This window comes from Osmia lignaria, chromosome 16, assembly GCF_051020975.1.
Source record: "Osmia lignaria lignaria isolate PbOS001 chromosome 16, iyOsmLign1, whole genome shotgun sequence".
In the NCBI taxonomy this organism is placed as follows: Eukaryota; Metazoa; Arthropoda; class Insecta; order Hymenoptera; family Megachilidae; genus Osmia; species Osmia lignaria.
The window spans coordinates 5,122,824-5,142,676 of record NC_135047.1 but is presented as its reverse complement, the minus strand read 5'-3'; the positions used below and the strand labels follow the sequence as shown (position 1 = coordinate 5,142,676).

At 31.3% G+C, this 19,853-nt stretch overlaps 4 protein-coding genes and 1 long non-coding RNA gene across 8 annotated transcripts; 3 read left to right on the top strand and 2 right to left on the bottom strand.

The window, feature by feature from the left end:
- Window positions 1–49: 49 nt before the first annotated feature.
- On the bottom strand, window positions 50–2,670 carry LOC117600793 (major facilitator superfamily domain-containing protein 12). Of its 2 annotated transcripts, none has more exons than XM_034316687.2 (8): window positions 2,441–2,670; window positions 1,854–2,169; window positions 1,561–1,768; window positions 1,280–1,491; window positions 847–1,206; window positions 617–767; window positions 406–524; window positions 50–336 (listed from the first exon to the last, which is right to left on the bottom strand). In XM_034316687.2, the coding sequence occupies exons 2-8, from the start codon at window positions 2,158–2,160 to the stop codon at window positions 251–253; spliced, it is 1,443 nt and encodes a 480-aa protein (XP_034172578.1). In that variant the 5' UTR covers window positions 2,161–2,169; window positions 2,441–2,670; the 3' UTR covers window positions 50–250. The 2 variants fall into 2 exon arrangements, with proteins under 2 accessions (XP_034172578.1, XP_034172579.1); XM_034316688.2 differs by lacking the exon at window positions 2,441–2,670 and adding an exon at window positions 2,253–2,347.
- Window positions 2,671–2,818: 148 nt separating this feature from the next.
- Window positions 2,819–3,659, bottom strand: RNASEK (Ribonuclease kappa). The gene is made up of 2 exons (XM_034316693.2): window positions 3,412–3,659; window positions 2,819–3,297 (listed from the first exon to the last, which is right to left on the bottom strand). The coding sequence occupies exons 1-2, from the start codon at window positions 3,478–3,480 to the stop codon at window positions 3,076–3,078; spliced, it is 291 nt and encodes a 96-aa protein (XP_034172584.1). The 5' UTR covers window positions 3,481–3,659; the 3' UTR covers window positions 2,819–3,075.
- A 246-nt stretch (window positions 3,660–3,905) lies between these two features.
- On the top strand, window positions 3,906–6,376 carry rush (pleckstrin homology and FYVE domain containing family member rush hour). 3 transcript variants are annotated; one of them, XM_034316690.2, is made up of 8 exons: window positions 3,906–3,995; window positions 4,330–4,394; window positions 4,550–4,687; window positions 4,780–4,843; window positions 5,060–5,185; window positions 5,267–5,373; window positions 5,458–5,715; window positions 5,787–6,376. In XM_034316690.2, the coding sequence occupies exons 1-8, from the start codon at window positions 3,980–3,982 to the stop codon at window positions 5,814–5,816; spliced, it is 804 nt and encodes a 267-aa protein (XP_034172581.1). In that variant the 5' UTR covers window positions 3,906–3,979; the 3' UTR covers window positions 5,817–6,376. The 3 variants fall into 3 exon arrangements, with proteins under 3 accessions (XP_034172581.1, XP_034172582.1, XP_076548967.1); XM_034316691.2 differs by lacking the exon at window positions 3,906–3,995 and adding an exon at window positions 4,042–4,213; XM_076692852.1 differs by lacking the exon at window positions 3,906–3,995 and adding an exon at window positions 4,042–4,230.
- A 1,083-nt stretch (window positions 6,377–7,459) lies between these two features.
- On the top strand, window positions 7,460–8,982 carry LOC117600890 (uncharacterized). Its single transcript, XR_004580546.2, has 4 exons — window positions 7,460–7,524; window positions 8,121–8,195; window positions 8,544–8,695; window positions 8,807–8,982. It is a non-coding gene; the product is annotated as an uncharacterized LOC117600890 (long non-coding RNA).
- Window positions 8,983–17,233: 8,251 nt separating this feature from the next.
- Window positions 17,234–19,833, top strand: Atu (Another transcription unit). Its single transcript, XM_034316188.2, has 7 exons — window positions 17,234–17,387; window positions 17,495–17,888; window positions 18,022–18,137; window positions 18,212–18,606; window positions 18,682–19,272; window positions 19,345–19,546; window positions 19,606–19,833. Exons 1-7 carry the CDS (start codon window positions 17,342–17,344, stop codon window positions 19,773–19,775), a joined length of 1,914 nt encoding a protein of 637 aa, XP_034172079.1. The 5' UTR covers window positions 17,234–17,341; the 3' UTR covers window positions 19,776–19,833.
- Window positions 19,834–19,853: the final 20 nt, after the last annotated feature.

Sequence of the window (19,853 nt, the reverse complement as noted above, 5' to 3'; positions counted from 1 at the left end):
TGGAGAGGTCTACCATGCTCGGTGTTTTTGTAAACTTATCATAGGAAAATATTGCGCACATATTTATTTTTGCGTTGAAATGATTATCATTAAAAATTTCAATGTAAATAATTAACCGGATTAATTAATATAATGTTGCAAATCATATTACTGTAACATCTTATATTAAATTATTGTCGGTATTTGTAAACTGAACTTTACCACAGTTTTATATTGAAATATACATGCTTAAGTTACAAACCTCTTTTAATTATGTAACATGATCTTGTCTTAATATATCATTAGATTCATTCTCTGATAATGCTGTAGTTTGTCCTGAGCTTAATGTATTATATGCTACAAAAATTTATAACATCTATTATAATACAATATTATTTTATAGGTAACATATTTTATAAATTTTACCTTCATTATTATGGAATGGTTTTATGTATAATAACACTAATAAGCCAAGTATTGCAGAAGAACTGCAAACATAGACTAAAACATCTTTGTAATAATTTTTGGTATTAATCCAACTTCCTCTGAAAAAAATATTGTGAAATGTTATTACAGTTTTTAAATAAATTAGTTGCAGTTAAATTGTGTTAGATTGATAGACTTCAAACACACTAACAAATATTGAATAAGCATAACTGCTAGACCATTGCAAAGTTTATCAGTAAAACTCATGATACCATATACAAATGCACCACTATCTACATTTTGTCCTATGAAATCTGCTGTAACACCAAGACTGGTCACTAGCATAATGGATCCAGCAGACCCTATAACAGAATGATTGTTTTAAATATGTACTATATATCTCAAATTAGTATTAGATAGTAGATTTATCATGCTAAATACCTAACATCAAAGATACTGGATATATTTCATATTTTGTATAGATCACACCAGTACCAAATTTTATCCAAACACAAGCAATTATACCCAATATAACACCAAAAGAATACGAAATTTTTCTACCTAGTTTTGTATTTAATTTTTCTATAATTAAGGATATTGCAAAACTGCTCAAAAACATTATTAAGGGAATTATAGCTAAAGATGTAGCTGGCATACTTAGAGACTCATGCAAATATAAAGGAACATAAATTTGTGATAAATTTACAAATATACGAGTGGGCATATATATACAAGCTACTTGATATAATTGGACATCTTTTAATAATAAAGATATTGCTCTTGAATTTGTACGTAATGAACCTAAAATAAATATACAAGTACATTAAAATCTTAACTATCAAATAGAAAATCTATGAATAGAATTTAATTTTACCATCAGAATTACTCAATGATCTCTCTTTAACAAAGATATGAAATAAAATAGATGTTACAACTCCTGTTCCTATTCCTATAAATACAATATCTTGAAATTTGTCTGCATCATCTGGACCAATTTGCGAATTTGCATCTTTGTTATTTGTTATATGTAAAACTGCCCAAGTAATACAATATACAAAAATATTTGATAGTACAGTAAAGCTATACCTATGTATACAAGATTATTAATTAGAATATATTTAATACTGTTATTTTAATATTACTTTAAAAAAATACCTGATAGCTATGAGTTCTGTTCTTTCATGTTCAGTAGGTGTGAGTTCTGGTACTAATGATAAGTGAGATATTTGAACTGCAGCCCATCCAAATTGGAAAATTACAACAAATGCACTATAATAAATCAATTGTGCCCATTTATGAGCAGATTCACAGCCAATACAATGTGAAAATATAAAGGGAAATGCAAATAATACACACAGGGTACCTAAAGTGCACAATTTAAAAAGTGCTTTAATATAAAAATTGGTTAAAGTTAAATAATAATGCATATACGTATAATGTATGTATACCTATTAAATGCCATGTTTTTCTTCTTCCATATTTACATAACCAGAACTCATCAATTTTATCAGAATGAAGTCCAACAAATGGGGTAGCTAAAGCATCTGCTATTTGACCAATAAGTAAAATTACTCCTGATAATGTAGAATCAAATCCCAGTACCAAATGAAAAAATACTAATAAATAAGTAAACCACATAGAAGCACAAATATCATTTAAAACATGTCCTATTCCATATGATAATTTTAGTGAAATAGGAAGACGTTGTATTATTTCACTATAGTCTTCGGCTAAACTTCTTTGTTCACTTTCCATTGCAATATACTAAAAAAGAATTAAATGTTATTTATACAATAAATCATGCTTGTTTAAAACTTTTAGCATATGTTTTTTAATTTATTGTTTACATTTAATAAGCACGCAAACTTAGTCAAAACGAGATCTTCAAAAATCTTGTATTCCTTTTAATAAGTTACAAAATAATTAATATATCATTTCTGTTAAAAAATAATTCAAATATAAATTAAATTAATTAACTTAAACTACATGCATTTGAAAGAAAATAAAAAAGATATTTAGCAAATAGATACGTAACCTATTGTTTGTGATATTAAAATTTTTTCGTGCACAATTGAAGTAATTTTAACGTTTCTTCCACACAATAATAAAGTATAGTTCTTAAAATTTTGTTGTCTTAATAATTTGAAACACTTAATGTCTTTTTTTTAATGTATTACTTATATTAAGTTTCAGGATGACAGATGATGTCACCCATGTTTCATGAAACTATACATAGATATAATTAGAATGATTCATATCAAAACACATTTTGAAAGATATTATTTTCCACGGATATAAAACTTGACATCAAAATTAACAAATTTCTATCAGAATTGTATTATATTTATTGTTATTTACAACTGGGATAAATTAAATGTTTCACATTATACTAAAAAATAAATGTAGTAAGGGTTTTAAGGTATATTTATATTTTTACATCTTTATAGTAATATGAAATAATGTACACTTAATCAAGTTAACTAATGCTTATTTTAAAACCCAGTAAAGCCAAATGCTATTGTTGCAATGATTATTATTGAAACTTTAAACACAGTTTTAAATCTAATTAAGAATATTCATAAACATGTTTTTCTTTCGACTATCATACAATAATACTTTATAAATTTATACATATCTTTACTTGATGTACAATGCACTAGTAATATTCTTTCAAACACTCAAAGATGATCTTGAATTTATATAAAACTGATGTCCTGAAAACAGTAATGTAAAAACATAAATGCAAGCTGCAATCCAACAATTATATGCATTTTGTTTATAACCCCTGTCTGCTGCAGCGTAAAAGTCTGTCGCTGTAACAAACTTGTCTTCTAATGGAAGATCTTCTATTAAAGCTACACTTTTGACATAGAAGAATATTCCCATCAAGAGCTGAAAATTAAATTAATATTATGCTTTGACATGCAGACTTATAATCTCTGATACTTCTTGAAACTATTGAATTTATTGTATATTGATGGATTAGAATTAGGTTAAATAACTTACTAGTTGAAATATTCCCCAAACAGATAATATCAGGCCACATAGGGCGTATTTGGGTCCACATATCTTCATTTTTGGGTGTAAAAATTTATATGTTTCTATATACTTTCGTCCAAGGTAACTTAATAAGAAACGTACAAATGTTAACTTGCTACGCCTTCAACAATCATATGACTTTGGTTTAGAACAGTCCTATAAGAGTTATCGATATCTCGAATTGCTACATCCGGTATTTGAAAATGTGTAATTCACATAAAATGCCACATCACTACATTGACAATACTTCTTAACGAACAAATAAGATTACTAATTTTTTAATAAGAAACGAAAGCAAATGCAATATAATTTTTGTTCTCATCATTTGCATCTTGTTCCTAATAAAATAATTTCCATAAAAAGAAATTTCAATTTTATATCATTTTTAAAACTATTTAAGTAACTTAATACATTTTTTGTAATTTTTCTAACATATTTGTAATCTTTGAGATATTATAAGTTTGACTTATTACGAATGTGACAGGCAGCATACGTGATTCATACTTCCTGGTTGTCAGCCCTGATTCATAGGACCATGGTTGACCGATTGGGTTAGTTTATATTTTAGTTATTATCATTTAATTATTGCTATAATATTTATAAAGGGTTTAATTCTCTTTCGTATATATAATATTAATATACATAATACTTGTTTCAATTCAAGAATCGGAAAATTCACAAGTTCTACGGTCTACGATTTGTTAAATCGCATCAGATAACGGTGTAACTCGATAGTTTGTGATTTTGACAGTTAAATTGAATACATAATGTGAGATCTATTTAAAAGTAATAGTTAATTTGTTGCTGAATTCGGTTCATTACTATGCACTGTGTTTTTACGAATGTTGACTGAAAGATGATTATTTTTTATGTGATTCATTCCAGTAAATAGCGAGGCTAATGCCAGACGCATTGCTATGGTCGAAAACTGCTTTGGCAGTTCTGGCCAGGTGAGACTAATATGTTACAATTATTAGTATTTTACTTTATGTTGTCTTTAACATTTTATTTTTCAAGAACTTATTTGTAACATAATATTTAAATCAAAAGATTTATAAAATTAAATGATATCCTGTCAGGTAGCTAAGTATATTATATATTTCAGCCACTTGCAGTACCTGGAAGAGTTTTAGTTGGAGAAGGTGTATTAACAAAAATGTGTAGAAAGAAGCCAAAACCAAGACAGTTCTTTTTATTTAATGATATATTGGTTTATGGAAATATTGTAATGAACAAAAAAAAGGTATTAAATTATGTATTAAAAGAAAAATGGTTTTATTTTGTTTGTAATTTATTCAATTATAATAAACAATTTTATATTATGTGTGTTAACAGTATAACAAGCAACACATAATACCACTTGAACAGGTCAAACTTGAGTCTTTAGCTGATGATGGTCGTAAGTTATATGTATTTTCATTGTTGATCAGATCATATTCTTCATTTTTTAATAGATTTTTCACAAATCTATGATAAAATCATAATCCTTCACTTTTATTCTCTATTTTTAATATCTGGTACCTAAAGGAATGTAGAAAAACACATGTGGTATTGTAAATATATATATATATATATAGTTACCAAGGATAGTGTAATATTTTATTATTATTTATAGAGTATCGCAATGGTTGGCTCATAAAAACAGTAACAAAGTCGTTTGCTGTTTATGCTGCCACTCCAACAGAGAAGCAAGAATGGATGGCTCATATTACCAAATGCATTGAGGATCTATTAAGAAAGAGTAAATAATAAACTTAGTAAATAATTATATAAATTTATTATGTCATACCATGCTTACGATTTGAATTCCTTTTTTTAATAGGTGGGAAAAAACCAGTTGAGGTTCATGCAGCTGTTTGGGTTCCAGACAATGAAGCTACAATTTGTATGCATTGTAATAAAACACAGTTTACAGTTTTAAACAGACGGGTATACATATATTATTTTTGCAAGTTGTTAAATAATATAGTTTTATACGATATAATCTTTAAAATATTAATAAAATTTTTCTAGCACCATTGTAGGCAATGTGGAGCTGTGGTATGCGGGCCTTGCAGTAATAAAAAATTGTTATTACCTGGACAAGGAAATGGAAAGGCAGTTAGAGTGTGTTTGCAATGTTATGATACAGCTAGTAAAGTAAAGGCATCATCTCCAACTGCTGTTGACAGTTTAAATAACAAAGACCAGCAACGTAATTCTGCTGATAGTTCAGGTGGTGATAGTTCTGGTGATGATGAGGAGGGAAATAAGGAAGAAAAGCATGATGAGGTAATTAAATTGAACATAAAAGTTATTTCTCTTATCACATCTTTAAATTACATATTTTTATTTTGTTGTAGCCTAAATTTTACTCCACACTTGCCCGATGAAGTTGACTATAAATATATTATACTAAATAACACTGCAAACAGGAATATTATTGAAAACAATATTTTTAAAAATTACTAATTTTAAATTGTCAATAATATTAAAAGTTATAGTGATTTAAACATTGTTAAACCTATTTTTAAATTATATTTATGTAAAGAGCTAAGAAAAATGTCTGTGTATAAACAATTTGAATAATTTTATACCAAACTTTAAAAACATACATTTTATATGATGCATATCTAATTTATGAGAATAATTTAAAACCATTCGGGATATTAAAACTTAATACATTGCTATACTATTTACACAGACATTCAACGAACAAGACTATTATTATTAACTCTTCGTATGTTGTAAAAAATAATTCGCTACAAGTGGAACTCGAAATTTTGACCCGTTTACATTTGTATTATCTTGTTATATTGTAATATCTCAATATTTACTATCATCAAATACCAATTTTCGTTGATCAAATATTTTAAGGATATATGCCACACTGTGCCTTTCTAAATAGAAAATTTGTTCTTTTGTACTGTTTTCAAACAACTGATACTGATTTCATGTCAATTTTAGAAAAAATACATTATATAATAAATTTTTAAACATATAGAATTAAACCTTGTTTAGTTATTTACATAACATAAAATCATTGTGAAAAGCAATAATTGTAATAAAATATTAACAATAAATAATATTAAAGTTAAAAATAAAAATGTTACATATCTTGTTAAATTTAAATATTCTAGATGATACATTTAAACGTAAATGATGTGAAATATAGCAAATTACTTTATTGTGTAGTAAGCTGAAAATTTATATTCTATTCTGCCGATATAGATACGGATTAAAATAATATTTTCTTCATTTATTCTGCTTTTATGACGATAATTTATTAAATGTCACGGGTATTTTATGTTGTTTTCTACTTACTTTCCTACATTTCGATGTTGTAGGTTGTAAAAAGTAATCTTGACTTTATTTCAATATGGCGTTGATAATTTTCAACGAACCTTTCCCTTAAGCAATTTGAAGTTTCTACCAATGACTGTGATTGGTCGTCTATTATTGCGTCTTCACATTTCGACCAATCAAGTTTATCGTTGTAGGGTGCAATGCGCGGAGTGTGGTGGCGTGCAACAGTCGTCTCGAAGCTTCGTCCGTTTGGCACGTGTCTGCAACAGGTAAGATTAAATTATCTGTAAATACTAAATTAAATTGCTGATCAGGTGTTAAAAGTACAAAAAACAGAAAGAAACATCGAAGAGAAGTCTGAATTCTTGATATTTGACATTAATTCGGTGTTTTCTTCACAAATACATGAGTTGAAAATTTTTGCTCTCGCTGGGAAATAATATGTTCTTAAATATTTCTTATCAAAGTCACGCCATAGGAAAGTGTTATTAAAGTAATATTTCTCTTTATTTATTACATAATTACAATAATATAAAATATAATACAGGACGGGTGTTGCTAAAAAAAGTACATTATTCGATTTTTTCACTGATATTTATTGTATGAACGTTTCCATTACACGATTAGCATTACAGTTTCGAAACTTCTACCAATGGCTGTGATTGGTCGCCCCATGTTGGCGTCCTCTCATTTCGACCAATCAGACACGTCGTTGTGTGACCGAGTGCGTCAATTTGTGACGCAGTGCAGCATTTCTCATCGAAACTTCATCCGTTATACACGTGTCTGCAACAGGTAAGATTAAATTATCTTCAAATATTAAATTCAATTGTCTTTCGGGTGTTGAAAATACAAAAAAGAGAAAGAATAGCCGAAGAGAAGACTAGCTCTTTGTTTTTTGACATTAATTCGAGGTTATCTTTAAAAATACGTGAGTTGAAATACGTGAATGGACAATGAAGTTGGAAGAACAGAATCTGAATTATTTTCTCTTTATATCAATAATTTCTTTAACATTATTGCATTTTTTCATGTTTTCAATACATATTTCTCATAATTTACTGTTATAAATCGTGATACTTGATTTTCCCGTTTTTTACTATTATAGCAATATAAATACGAATTAAAATAACATTTCCTTCATTTATTCTGCTTTTATAAATCCCGTCAATATCTTATATTTTTTATACTTTGTTTCCTATATTTTCATGTTTTAAGCTGAGAAAAGTAATCTTGACTTTATTTCAATATGGCGTCGATAGTTTTTAACGAACCTTTCCCTTACGATTACTATTAAAGTTTCGAAGCAATACGAAACTTCTATCAATGGCTGTGATTGGTCGTCTATTATGGCGTCCTTCCATTTCGACCAATCAGGTTTATCGTTGTAGGGTGCAATGTGCGGAGTGTGGTGGCGTGCAACAGTCGTCTCGAAGCTTCGTCCGTTTGGCACGTGTCTGCAACAGGTAAGATTAAATTATCTTTAAATACTAAATTAAATTGCTGATCGGGTGTTAAAAGTACAAAAAACAGAAAGAAACATCGAAGAGAAGTCTGAATTCTTGATCTTTGACATTAATTCGGTGTTTTCTTCACAAATACATGAGTTGAAAATTTTTGCTCTCGCCGGGAATGTACAATAAGAGTGGAACTGCAAAATCTGAATTATTTTCTCTTTTATATCGTTAAGTTCCTAAATATTATCGAATGTTTTTCATATTGTTTCACACAATTTGCTGTTTTTAATTTAATAATGTCTTTTCTTGAGCATCGTAATATTGTTCCTGTTTAGACGTGTTCGTATGTGTGCTTAGGTACCGGCCGATAGCAAAAAATACCGAACATTGCCGAGTGTTGCCGAAGTGCCGACCGGTCTACGATGGGAAGGAAGGTCTCGTCATTGCTCTCTCGAGCGTCGAACTGAGAAGACGTGTTTGGGTCGTGCTCCCGCATAAGCAATACAAAAGTACGCATAGTCTATTTATTTAAATAATTTGCATAAATTATCGACTTCGATCATTTGTTTATTTGTTGGTTAATTTTATTTGCATAAATTTTTATTTTTTATTTGTTACAGATATTTATTTGATTTCAAAAAGGCGCCATGGGATACGACGCCATTGATATTGGTTCGAAATGTAATTTTGTAAAGGGTATATAATATAATTGGTAACGTTTTAATTTATTATAATCAATTATTAATGCTTTTTTTGAATCGTTGTTAAGTGTAAGCATGTTTGATAATTAATTGGTATCAAGGTCAAGCAAAAAGGATTAAAGAAATTTTCTTTTGATCAATTAATAGAAAAAGAATAATTAATTTTTCATTTTATTAAATAATTTCAACTAATAATTTAATACGTGTGTTTTAAATTAGAACAAAATTGAAACAACGTGTATTCTACTGCAGATGATTGCTTTTCTTCAACAATTATTTAATTATATTTTCATTATTTTAAACAATTTGTTTTTATTAAATCATAGTAATTATATTATAATATACAGCTTTTGATGCAAGATTAAATTAAAACAGAATCACGTTATTAAATCACATGTTGTTTAAGCATGGTTAATTATTGGACTTTGCTTATTGAAAAGAATTAGATAATTTATAAATCATGCCGTAATAGAATTTCCAATAATTTGTAGTATGCTTACAATCTTATCAACAAAAATCCTCTGCTTTAATACAATAGTCTATTATCTTTATTACAAAATGATTTTCTATCGATGTAATATTCATTGAAATAATTATCAACAATTATTCAAAACATTTCATTTCAATCTAGGATCAATATTCAGCTTTAACAATATTTGTGCTCGTCGAATATATTTCACGAACATAGATATTTTCATATACAAGTCATTAATAACAGTATTTCCGTTACGAATGTTCAATAAGAAGAATGTTGTTTTGTATATTTCCACCCAGCCCATCCCTGTTCACTAAGTTTTTCTTTCAGGAATTGTTGTGGCCGCGCGCAATGCGGTCGGTAGAGTCAGTGTTTGTACGTACATATTTCCAATGTTTTGATTTTTTCAAGGGTGAACTGGCCCTGAATAGAGTTGCGCTTGTACAGTTAGGAATCACGCGAAAGTAGAGTCAGTGTTTGCTGCGTATAATAAAATATTTTCTAGAGCATCGCGGCTCTGATTTTTCTTTTTCCATCGTGAAAGTAGAGTCTTTACAATTGTTCGCCGAAAATTATTCACGGTCGCGTTACTATTTTTATTTTTAATTTTTTTTTAATTGCTCGATATATTCGGGATTAGAGTCAATGCACCACTGAAGAGGAGTTTTGGGCGTTGCTCCATAAGGAAAGAGTGTAAGTATCTTATTACTTTATTTAATTAATTTTAATTGAAATAGAATAATTTACAATTTCAATACTTGATAATTGAAAGTTCTTAATTGCTATTGCTAATATTTTATAAAATTCAATTTCATATATAATTTTATTAGAATAAAAATTGATAATTTGCAAAATTAACCGTAATTCTTTTTTGTTTTGTTACAGATGAATTTTTTGATTGCCGAGTTCCTGGATATCCTGATGATGGCTTTCTTCACGACTTCCGTCTTGGTACGTTACTTAATTTCTTTTTATTAAAATAGAATAATTTACAATTTCAATCCTTGATAATTGAGATTTCTTTTTAATTGCTAATATTTTATAAAATTCAATTTCATATATAATTTTATTAGAATAAAAATTTATAATTTTCAAAATTAACCGTAATTCTTCTTTTTTTGTTACAGATGAATTTCTTCACGACTTCAGTATTCTCCTACAAGGCAGCCTCCTACCTGAAGAAGAGTATATCTGCGAACGGTGAGTCGCATGTTTTATGATTCCTCTGGTAGCCCACTCATGTCGTAGGACGAATGGTCCGAATCGACACGGGCTACTAGTTGTATACGTGCTTGGCAAGCATAGTGACCATGGGTATGATTATACATACCCATGAGTAGTAACATTTTTATTGTTTCATTTCATTTAGTTAGGCTAGGTCTTCTTGTACTCCGCGTTTTAATATCATTTCAATTCCACATATTCTAATAGATATTTTTGAAATATATGAATGCTCTTAAATATTCTTAACTGTGGAATTAGAATATTTTAATACCGAAACAATTTTACTGACTTAATTATTGCGATGGTTCAAAGCAATATAATATTAATAGTATTATGTAATTTGTATACTGGATATACATATGCTGTTACATTGATTTAATTACATTTTGTACACTATAAATTCAAATATGATTTGAGAATTTTTTAAAATTTCATTCATTCAATAACGAAGTTTAACTTATTTACATGTTCATGAAAAAATGAACATTTATGTGCAAGAAGACAATTCGTGACGGGTAGATTTCCAACTCAGAGTGTTCTATTTCAACACATTTTGCGTATTCTTGAAAATTTACTCTGAGGGGGGAGTCACCCGAGGATGTTTTATTAATTTTCACAACAAATTCTTGTTTCATTGCAAAGAATTCTTAATTAAAGACATTAAATTCTTTTTTATTAAAATTTTGCATTTCTTAAATTAGTGTTGCGAAAAATTTCCAACGCGAGAGTAAATATGACGATGCACTGACTAGTATTCGGTGGGAATCCTTTTGGTTTTTAAATTCAATCCTTTTTATTATTTAATTAATCAAATTAGTTACAAGGATTCCGCGGCATAAGACCGTGAACACCATCTCTGGGAGATATACCCATGCATTACTAGGCCTTTGCAGGCGCAGCTTTAGAATACGGAACATATGAAAATATGTTACCATATTCTAAACTGCAGTCCTTTTGTCTATACTATGGGCGTCCGTCAATCTGACACCGTTGGATGCAACGTGTTGGACGGGCGGGTAGCGCTCTTAGCGAAGGGGTGCACTCTGTCCTGGCGTTACGACGTCCAGGCGGGGTGGGTGGTATGTAGCGTCTGGCGTAAGTCTAGGGGGCGTGAGACCCTTCGTTGCCAGCTGATATTAGCAGTGCACCATGTTTGCGTCATAGTTGCTCTATTTTGCTTTTCTGTATTTGTTCTTAAAGCTTTATATTTACAAAGTCGAGTCATTTTTATTAAAATAGTGAAATATTACCCCGTTAGATGTTTATGTACTAATCATGTTTTTAGATCAGGATTTTCAGATTTAACCCCTTCCGTGTTTATTGCCAAAGCCCATTCACGTGCCCAGGTGCTACTTGGATGGGTAGAGGCAATGGGCACGATGACCTAGTTCATAAGAATAATAATTAATAAGCGGCTGGCATTGTGTTAGTATATCGTGCACGACGTAATCTCCACATATGGTGTGTGTGTTTTTAGGCTGTGGGATTGCGTCGGTTTAATAACTTTTTCATTTACTTTTAATTTGAAATAATATTTTATCCAACAAGATGTACGATGAACGTATAAACCAAATACTATTGTTATCATTACTATTACCATGATTATTACCATTACTATGAAATATTCCATATCAAAGTAGTTAATTAAATTTTGTAATTATCATTATACGCAATGATTGCTAGCCTTGCCAGACGATTTCAGTGAAAAATGGTACGTACCGTAGAGTGTGATGTGAGATGAAACTCGGGTGACGGAGGCGTCCCGGGACGTTCTCCCTAGTTTAGGCTTTGCGCCCGGGTGGAGTGTATGGGGGTCGTGGAATGAATTTTTGTGAGAATGTGATTTTGCCTTTTTCAAATATAGGGTTAGGTAGGTAGGTAGTATACCTTCTGGTGTGTGTGATAGATTGTAAGTAGGTAGGGCCGGGACAGGTTGTCACAGTCTCTTGGTCGGGTAGGCGCGATTTCGCGTGATCAACCTGTACCTGGAATATATTTGAAGAATTGACGATACGATCGATACGAACGGAGTATGCCGTTCGCCTTCGAATCTATCTGTACAATTTTTCAAATTTTTGGCGACTTCATAAGTCGTCATACGCGATCGCGATGGTACGAAACGCACAAGTTCTGCTCGAGCACGGCACGTGTGCACGAACAACGACTTATATAAAGTCCTTTTTCGTCCACGTGTCAATTAGAGTTTCGCGATTTTTCTTTTTTGTTGATTGTTTTTTTTTTTGTTTTGCGAATTTGCAAGTCTCGAGCTTTAGATATAAGTTTCAGGTGGGTGGACCGCCCGAAGAAAGAAAAGGCTATATGCCGAAGCGCCCCGACAAACTGTCTTTCAAGAGGGGAACTACTAATGATTTTGCATCCTTTTGCAAAAAAGGATGGGAAATCATTATCGTTACTACTTTGTCACTGTGCTTGCCTGTAGTTGTAGTTTTGTAATTTCAGGACAAGAGGGGGCCCGTGACCCCCATGATTTTGGGCAAATCGCGTTTTCAATTTAGTGTTGCGAATATTGACCACGGTTCAATTTAGTGTTGCGAATGAATATCGATCACGGTTCAACTTAATGTTGCGTATGCATGATTATCGCGATTTTCATTTAGTGTTGCGAACTTTAAATATCGCGTTTCTTTCTTGCATTGCTTTAAAATGGAATTTAACTTTTCAATGTTGATTGCTTTAAGATTTTTGAGAGTTTTGCTTTTTAATGTTGATTGCTTTAGTGTTGCGAGTAAAAAATTCACGGTTTGAGAATCCCCCTTTTTTGCATTTTAATTGCATGTCTGTTAAAGATAGCGTTGCGAATGATATTAGCGCGATTGTTTCCCAGTGTTGCGACTTATAAATACGCGATTGCTTTGCATTAGTTTATAGAGTTCCCTGCTAATTAGTGTTGCGATAATGAATATTCGCGTTTTGCATTAGAGTTGCGATATATGATGAAATGCCCAAAAACGATCCAGTGGAGTTGCCATGGTCCATAAGGCAGCTATGGACCAGCTGCCATGATACAGCCTTGGATTGGCTGTACCCCTTTTTTAGATTAGTGTTGCGTCTTACAAAATTCGGTAGATTTGAGTAGTGTTGCGTTACAGTTCGCGTTTTCTCTTTTTTTCTTTTTTTCAGCTTAGTGTTGCGTATAATGGAGCAGCCTTCACGCGTACGCTTTTGTATATATTATATAATTAATAAAATTAGTGTTGCGTTACAGTTCGCGTTTTCTCGTTTTTTCTTTTTTTCAGCTTAGTGTTGCGTATAATGGAGCAGCCTTCACGCGTACGCTTTTGTATATATTATATAATTAATAAAATTAGTGTTGCGAGTAAAAAATTCACGGTTTGAGAATCCCCCTTTTCTGCATTTTAATTGCATGTCTGTTAAAGATAGTGTTGCGATAGACATTAGCGCGATTGTTTCCCAGTGTTGCGACTTATAAATACGCGATTGCTTTACATTAGTTTATAGAGTTCCCTGCTAATTAGTGTTGCGGTAATGAATATTCGCGTTTTGCATTAGAAATGCCCCAAAACGATCCAGTGGAGTTGCCATGGTCCATAAGGCAACTATGGACCAGCTGCCGTGGTACAGCCTTGGACTGGCTGTACCCCTTTTTTAGATTAGTGTTACGTCTTACAAAATTCGGTAGATTTTACTAGTGTTGCGTTACAGTCCGCGTTTTCTCTTTTTTTCTTTTTTTCAGCTTAGTGTTGCGTATAATGGAGCAGCCTTCACGCGTACGCTTTTGTACATATTATATAATTAATGAAATTAGTGTTGCGACTGAATTCGCGATTATTATTAAATTAGTGGAAGTACCTATGACTCACATTCGGTGGGAATCCATTGCTAGTCAAGGATTCCGCGGCCTAAGACCGTGAACACCATCTCTGGGAGATATACCCATGCATTACTAGGCCTTTGCAGGCGCAGCTTTAGAATACGGAACATATGAAAATATGTTACCATATTCTAAACTGCAGTCCTTTTGTCTATACTATGGGCGTCCGTCAATCTGACACCGTTGGATGCAACGTGTTGGACGGGCGGGTAGCGCTCTTAGCGAAGGGGTGCACTCTGTCCTGGCGTTACGACGTCCAGGCGGGGTGGGTGGTATGTAGCGTCTGGCGTAAGTCTAGGGGGCGTGAGACCCCTCGTTGCCAGCCGATGTTTTGTCATAGTTCAGAAATGTTTGCAATTTTGAAATTAGTGTTGCGTGTGATTTCGGTTTGTTTTATAGGGTTTGCTTAGGGATTGCTCTTATGGGCAGTCAAACTTTTCTTTTCAGGTTCCCCTGTACCCTCCCTCCCACTGCCATGCCCCCATTCTTTTTTCTTCCCATTTTTTAATTTTGAAAATTTTGAGCATTCGGTTATTGGAAATACTGTTAAATAATATATGAATTTAATGTTTTCAAGATATTATTAGATACGATAAAGTTTTAAATAGAACTTTATTCAAAGTTTTATTTAAAATAGAAATTCATTTTATTTTTTGATTGGTGATAAATTATTTCAAGGAATATTTGTTCATTTGAAATAGCTTATTAGATTTTAATTCTACTTTATTTAAACAAAAGTGGATGGTTGTTGTTGAAGTTGTTTAGTTTTGATTTTTGATCGCGATGATTCGTTTCAAGCTTACGGAGAAGCTAATTAAATTACTTTTATACATTTTCAAATTCTTTTCCTGAAAAGCAGAGTCCACTCGTGATTTTCTTTTCAGTTTTTCTATTTACAATAAATTTGCATTGAAAGGTGTATTGAATAATATAATGCAATAAAGTCAAGTAGAATCATGGTTGTACTTACGTATATTGCAGTAAAAGACAGTTGTTTCAATTAAAATATTATATATTATTTGTTTCTAAATGAACAAATGTTAAATATTATGCAATAAAATGAAATAATTAATGTTTCTAACTGAAATCATTTACTTAATAACAATTTTTTTTATAAATCTTTTTCTTCTTTTATTTTGGTACTGAAATTTGTTTTTAATTCATATTTTGTGTCTAATTGATGTTTTCTTATTTGGAAATGACTCATTAACCATTAATTTGAGTTTTGTGAAATTATATTGTTACTAATGTATCTTCTTTTCAGGTATTACATTTTTTTCTCTTTGTATGAATTCGATTAATGAGTTTCTGTTGCAGAGAAATACCTTTATAGGAAGTGTGGATTAATAATATCGGATAATAGAATGGAAGAAATGTAATATAAAATCTAGCATCTACAAGGTGAAAATGATTGAAAAGGGAAAATACATCATTCTTACGAGTGGTAATATCTGAACTGTATTATTTTCAAAAATTGTATTTAATCCTTTTCTGTTTGTTTCAGCCTGGTTGTAAATTTATGATTAAGGCTTCACGAGCCTCATTATTTTCTTAATTTATGTTTAATTCTTTTCAGTTTGTTTCAAGAAGTATTCTGATGAGGACAACAATATCAACACATTCATTGTACTTATTTATGTACAACCCTTTAAATTTTTATATAGACTATATATGACATTATAATGATTAAGATATAATCGTTGAACACTGCAGTGTTTAATTAGGAAGCGTTAGATTTAAGCGAATTTTTAACACTAAACGTATCATGACCGGTTGTGAACTTTTGTCTTCATGACTTTTTCTATTAAATATATAAAATTAATTTTACATCATTTATTTATATTTTTGTTTGTTAAATTCGATTTTTAACAAAAGACGTGTAATCTAGCGTCATTTACCACGACAGGTCATTTGACCGGTTGCGGTACAAATAGATATATATTAAATCTCGGTACGTTTAGTGTTAATATAATTACGAGCGCTCGTTTAGGTAGGCATTTTTAGTAATATAAGTATGTAGGACAAATATGCAATTGCATATTTATTAATTACAGATCTGTAATCAAAATCAAAATTAAAAAATGTTGCGATATGAATAAAAAGCAAAAATGTACGTAGATATATGTATAGATAAGCAGATAGGCAGGTAGTGATTAAAAATAATGCTCCTTTTGTTGTTCGTTTGCATAACAGTTAAAAACGTTTTGCAAATGTGCATCAAGAGGATGATGGTATTGAATAAAAATAAAAATTTGCATAAATGGAGGGTGGATGGGATGAGGTAGGGCGGGTCTCCGCCCGCAGCAACCTCCCCGTGGTGAGACCTGGGCAATCGTTATTATTTGATGGATAATTAATAATTGCATCATTATTTCAATGGTACACTTATTAATTACGCAGCAAATAATGCGAGCGAATTGGCTGCGAGATTTACAGTTTGTTTTTCTATTTTGTCTTATATTTTTTCCTTAATTTTTACATTATCTTTAATGCACTTTTATCTTATTTTTATGTCATTATTAGTTATTCATTCATTTATGTAATACGGTAGAATGGAACACTGTATTACCAACTCGTACAATACAAGGACCCACGGTTCTTGCATATGCTAATGTGTATGTGGTTTTTTATAGATTCTAAGTACTCTTTTACAAGAATTGGCCGCGTGGTGCAGCACCACATTTCGCCAATCACAGTTCACGACTTCTAGGGTTTTTCCCTATTAATTCTTATAGTAACTTTTTCATTCAGTGTATGTACATACATATGTAGGTACATATGTATCTTCATACACTGTGTCCTATGGACTTGTTCAATCTATGATCTTCAGGAAACACTTCTAAACTATGGTTTTCAGAGTTTGTTTTTAAGAAATAGTTTTTCTTTAAATAGAAAAGAAAGAATGTCACCAATGAAAGGAAACTCACCTGATTCTAACTGGGATTCAGGTAAACAGCAATATTAATTTAATACATATATTTATGTTTTATCCAGTATAATCAAAATTGCATCTTTCCTGTTTCAAATGAAACATAATAAAGTGAAATTTTTATAGGTTCTGAATCAGACAATCAGTGTGAATCTTCTAGACGAAGTCGTAGTGGTACACCTAATTCTAATCCTGCAAATTCTGCACAAGAAAGAAATTCTGATGATGAAAATGATGCTCGTTCAGTAGCTTCAAATGTTAGTGACAGATCTTCTAGGTCTAGTAGTCAATCTGCAGAGGAAAAAGTAAATTCTAGACAAAATTCTAAAAGTCCATCTCCAGCTAGATCAGATTCTAGGCACTCAAGTATTGGATCTGTGCACAGTGAGAAGTCTGGTTCTCAGAGATCTAAAAGTGGTACTCCAAAATCAGTTGCATTGCATAATAGTGACTCGCAAAGATCAAGATCAAGATCATGCTCTCCACAAGAAAAAACACCTGAAAGTCCAAAATCTACAGAGTTAGTAAATTAACAATTAAAAGTATTTCTTAAGAGCTTAATGCAAGGGTAGAAAACTATCATAATATTAATTCCAGTTCTTGAAAAAGTTTCAAAAAACATTAGTTTGTATGATAACTATTAATATTTTCAGGATGGCAAATTCTCCAGATTTTTCAAGAACTGAACATGCAAATTCTGGACAAAAACCAGATAGCTCTGAAGAAAATAAGGATGATAATGAATCTGAGAAGTCTGTAAAAATAAGGGGTGTGTGAATAAAGAAAGCTGTTAATTAACATTTGTATTTAGAATCGATTAAATATTATATCATAACATTGTAGGTAGTATAAAATCAAATGATAGTGATGCAGAAGGAAGTCCAGCTCCAAAAGAAGATAATAGTGGCTCTGCTTCTGAACCAGAAGATGGAGCGAAAAAAGCGAAACCGCTAATAGATAGTGATTCAGAAAGTGAACCAACAGGAAAAGAAGCTCTAGCTCCAACAGCAGATGCTCTTTTCGGAGATGCAAGTGACATAAGTACAGATGATGAAAAGGACAAGGAAGAGAAACCAAGAGAGAAAAGTCGAAGTAAAAGTAGAAGCAGGAGTAGAAGTAGAAGTAAAAGCAGAAGTGGAAGCAGAAGTAAAAGCAGGAGTAGAAGTAGGAGCAAAAGTAGAAGTCCAGATAGATCTGACAGTGGTGGTGAGGGTCCTAGTCAAGCAATTATTGAAGATGTATGTATTAAATGACTAAAATATTATTTAAGAGTAAAGTAAGTATAATGAATTATTGTTCTTAAATTTATTTAGGACGTAGATAAAGAAAAGGAGGAAGAACCCGAACCTCCACCAGAAACAAGAATTGATGTAGAAATTCCAAAAATCTCAACAGATTTAGGTCGTGAAATACACTTTGTAAAGCTTCCTAACTTTCTTTCTGTAGAAACACGACCGTTTGATACGGAAACATATGAGGATGAGATTGATGAAGAGGAAACTTTAGATGAAGAAGGTCGAGCTAGATTAAAGTTAAAGGTTGAAAATACTCTTCGTTGGAAGGACACTTTTGACGATCAGGGTAAAGTTGTCAAAGAAAGCAACGCCAGATTCGTAAAGTGGTCCGATGGTAGCATGTCTTTACATTTGGGTTCCGAGATTTTTGATGTGTATAAACAGCCACTTCAAGGCGATCATAATCATCTCTATATCCGACAAGGAACTGGTCTCCAAGGTCAAGCAGTATTCAGAACTAAATTGACATTCCGTCCACATTCTACAGAATCTTTCACTCATAGAAAAATGACAATGTCGCTGGCGGACAGATCGCAAAAGACTTCTGGTATAAAGGTGTTGTCTCAAGTAGGAACCAATCCAGATCAAAATAGATATGAAATGATTAAAGTAAGTTATTATGAAAAATATGATATTAAATTAACAGTCATTCAGTATATTAAAAATTACTGCAATTTTTAGAAAGAGGAAGAAAAACTACGTATGGCAATGAGAGTTCAAAGTAAGACAAAGAAAAGTAGTGCAGGTAGGGGAACTACTGGAAGATCTGTGGGTGGATATGGTGCTGATGCTTACCATGACGATGGATCTGATGATGAGGGTGCAATTTCCCTTGCAGCGATTAAGAATAAATATAAAAAAGGAATGAATATTCCTGTTAAAGGTGAGTTATTATATTAAAATAAGTATTTACGGATTATCTATATACTTTTATTTTCTTAGCGTCAAATATATATTCATCGGATGAAGAGGGTTCAGATTTCGAGACCTTCAGAGCGAAAAAGAACATTAAAGGGAAGGTTCTTAAAGATTCAGATGAAGAATCAAATTCCGGAAGTGCTTCAGAAAGTGGAAGAGAGGATAATAATCAGGGTGATAATGCTAGCGATTAGAGTACTAATTTTAAACTATGATAAGTTGTTTTGTAATATAGTGAAATAAATCAAAACATTTCTGAAACATTTGAATTA

Bases quoted from the DNA above. Each gene is read 5' to 3' on its own strand.
- LOC117600793 (XM_034316687.2), bottom strand. From the start codon at position 2,160: ATGGAAAGTGAACAAAGAAGTTTAGCCGAAGACTATAGTGAAATAATA. The intron at 1,207-1,279 runs GTAAAATTAAAT...TATTTATTTTAG, and splicing joins ATCATTGAGTAATTCTGATG to GTTCATTACGTACAAATTCA. The intron at 337-405 runs GTAAAATTTATA...AAATTTTTGTAG, and splicing joins ACCATTCCATAATAATGAAG to CATATAATACATTAAGCTCA.
- RNASEK (XM_034316693.2), bottom strand. From the start codon at position 3,480: ATGAAGATATGTGGACCCAAATACGCCCTATGTGGCCTGATATTATCT. The intron at 3,298-3,411 runs GTAAGTTATTTA...TTTAATTTTCAG, and splicing joins TTTGGGGAATATTTCAACTA to CTCTTGATGGGAATATTCTT.
- rush (XM_034316690.2), top strand. The intron at 5,374-5,457 runs GTATACATATAT...AAATTTTTCTAG, and splicing joins TTACAGTTTTAAACAGACGG to CACCATTGTAGGCAATGTGG. The intron at 5,716-5,786 runs GTAATTAAATTG...ATTTTGTTGTAG, and splicing joins AGGAAGAAAAGCATGATGAG to CCTAAATTTTACTCCACACT.
- Atu (XM_034316188.2), top strand. From the start codon at position 17,342: ATGTCACCAATGAAAGGAAACTCACCTGATTCTAACTGGGATTCAG. The intron at 18,138-18,211 runs GTGTGTGAATAA...ATAACATTGTAG, and splicing joins GAAGTCTGTAAAAATAAGGG to GTAGTATAAAATCAAATGAT. The intron at 19,547-19,605 runs GTGAGTTATTAT...TTATTTTCTTAG, and splicing joins AATGAATATTCCTGTTAAAG to CGTCAAATATATATTCATCG.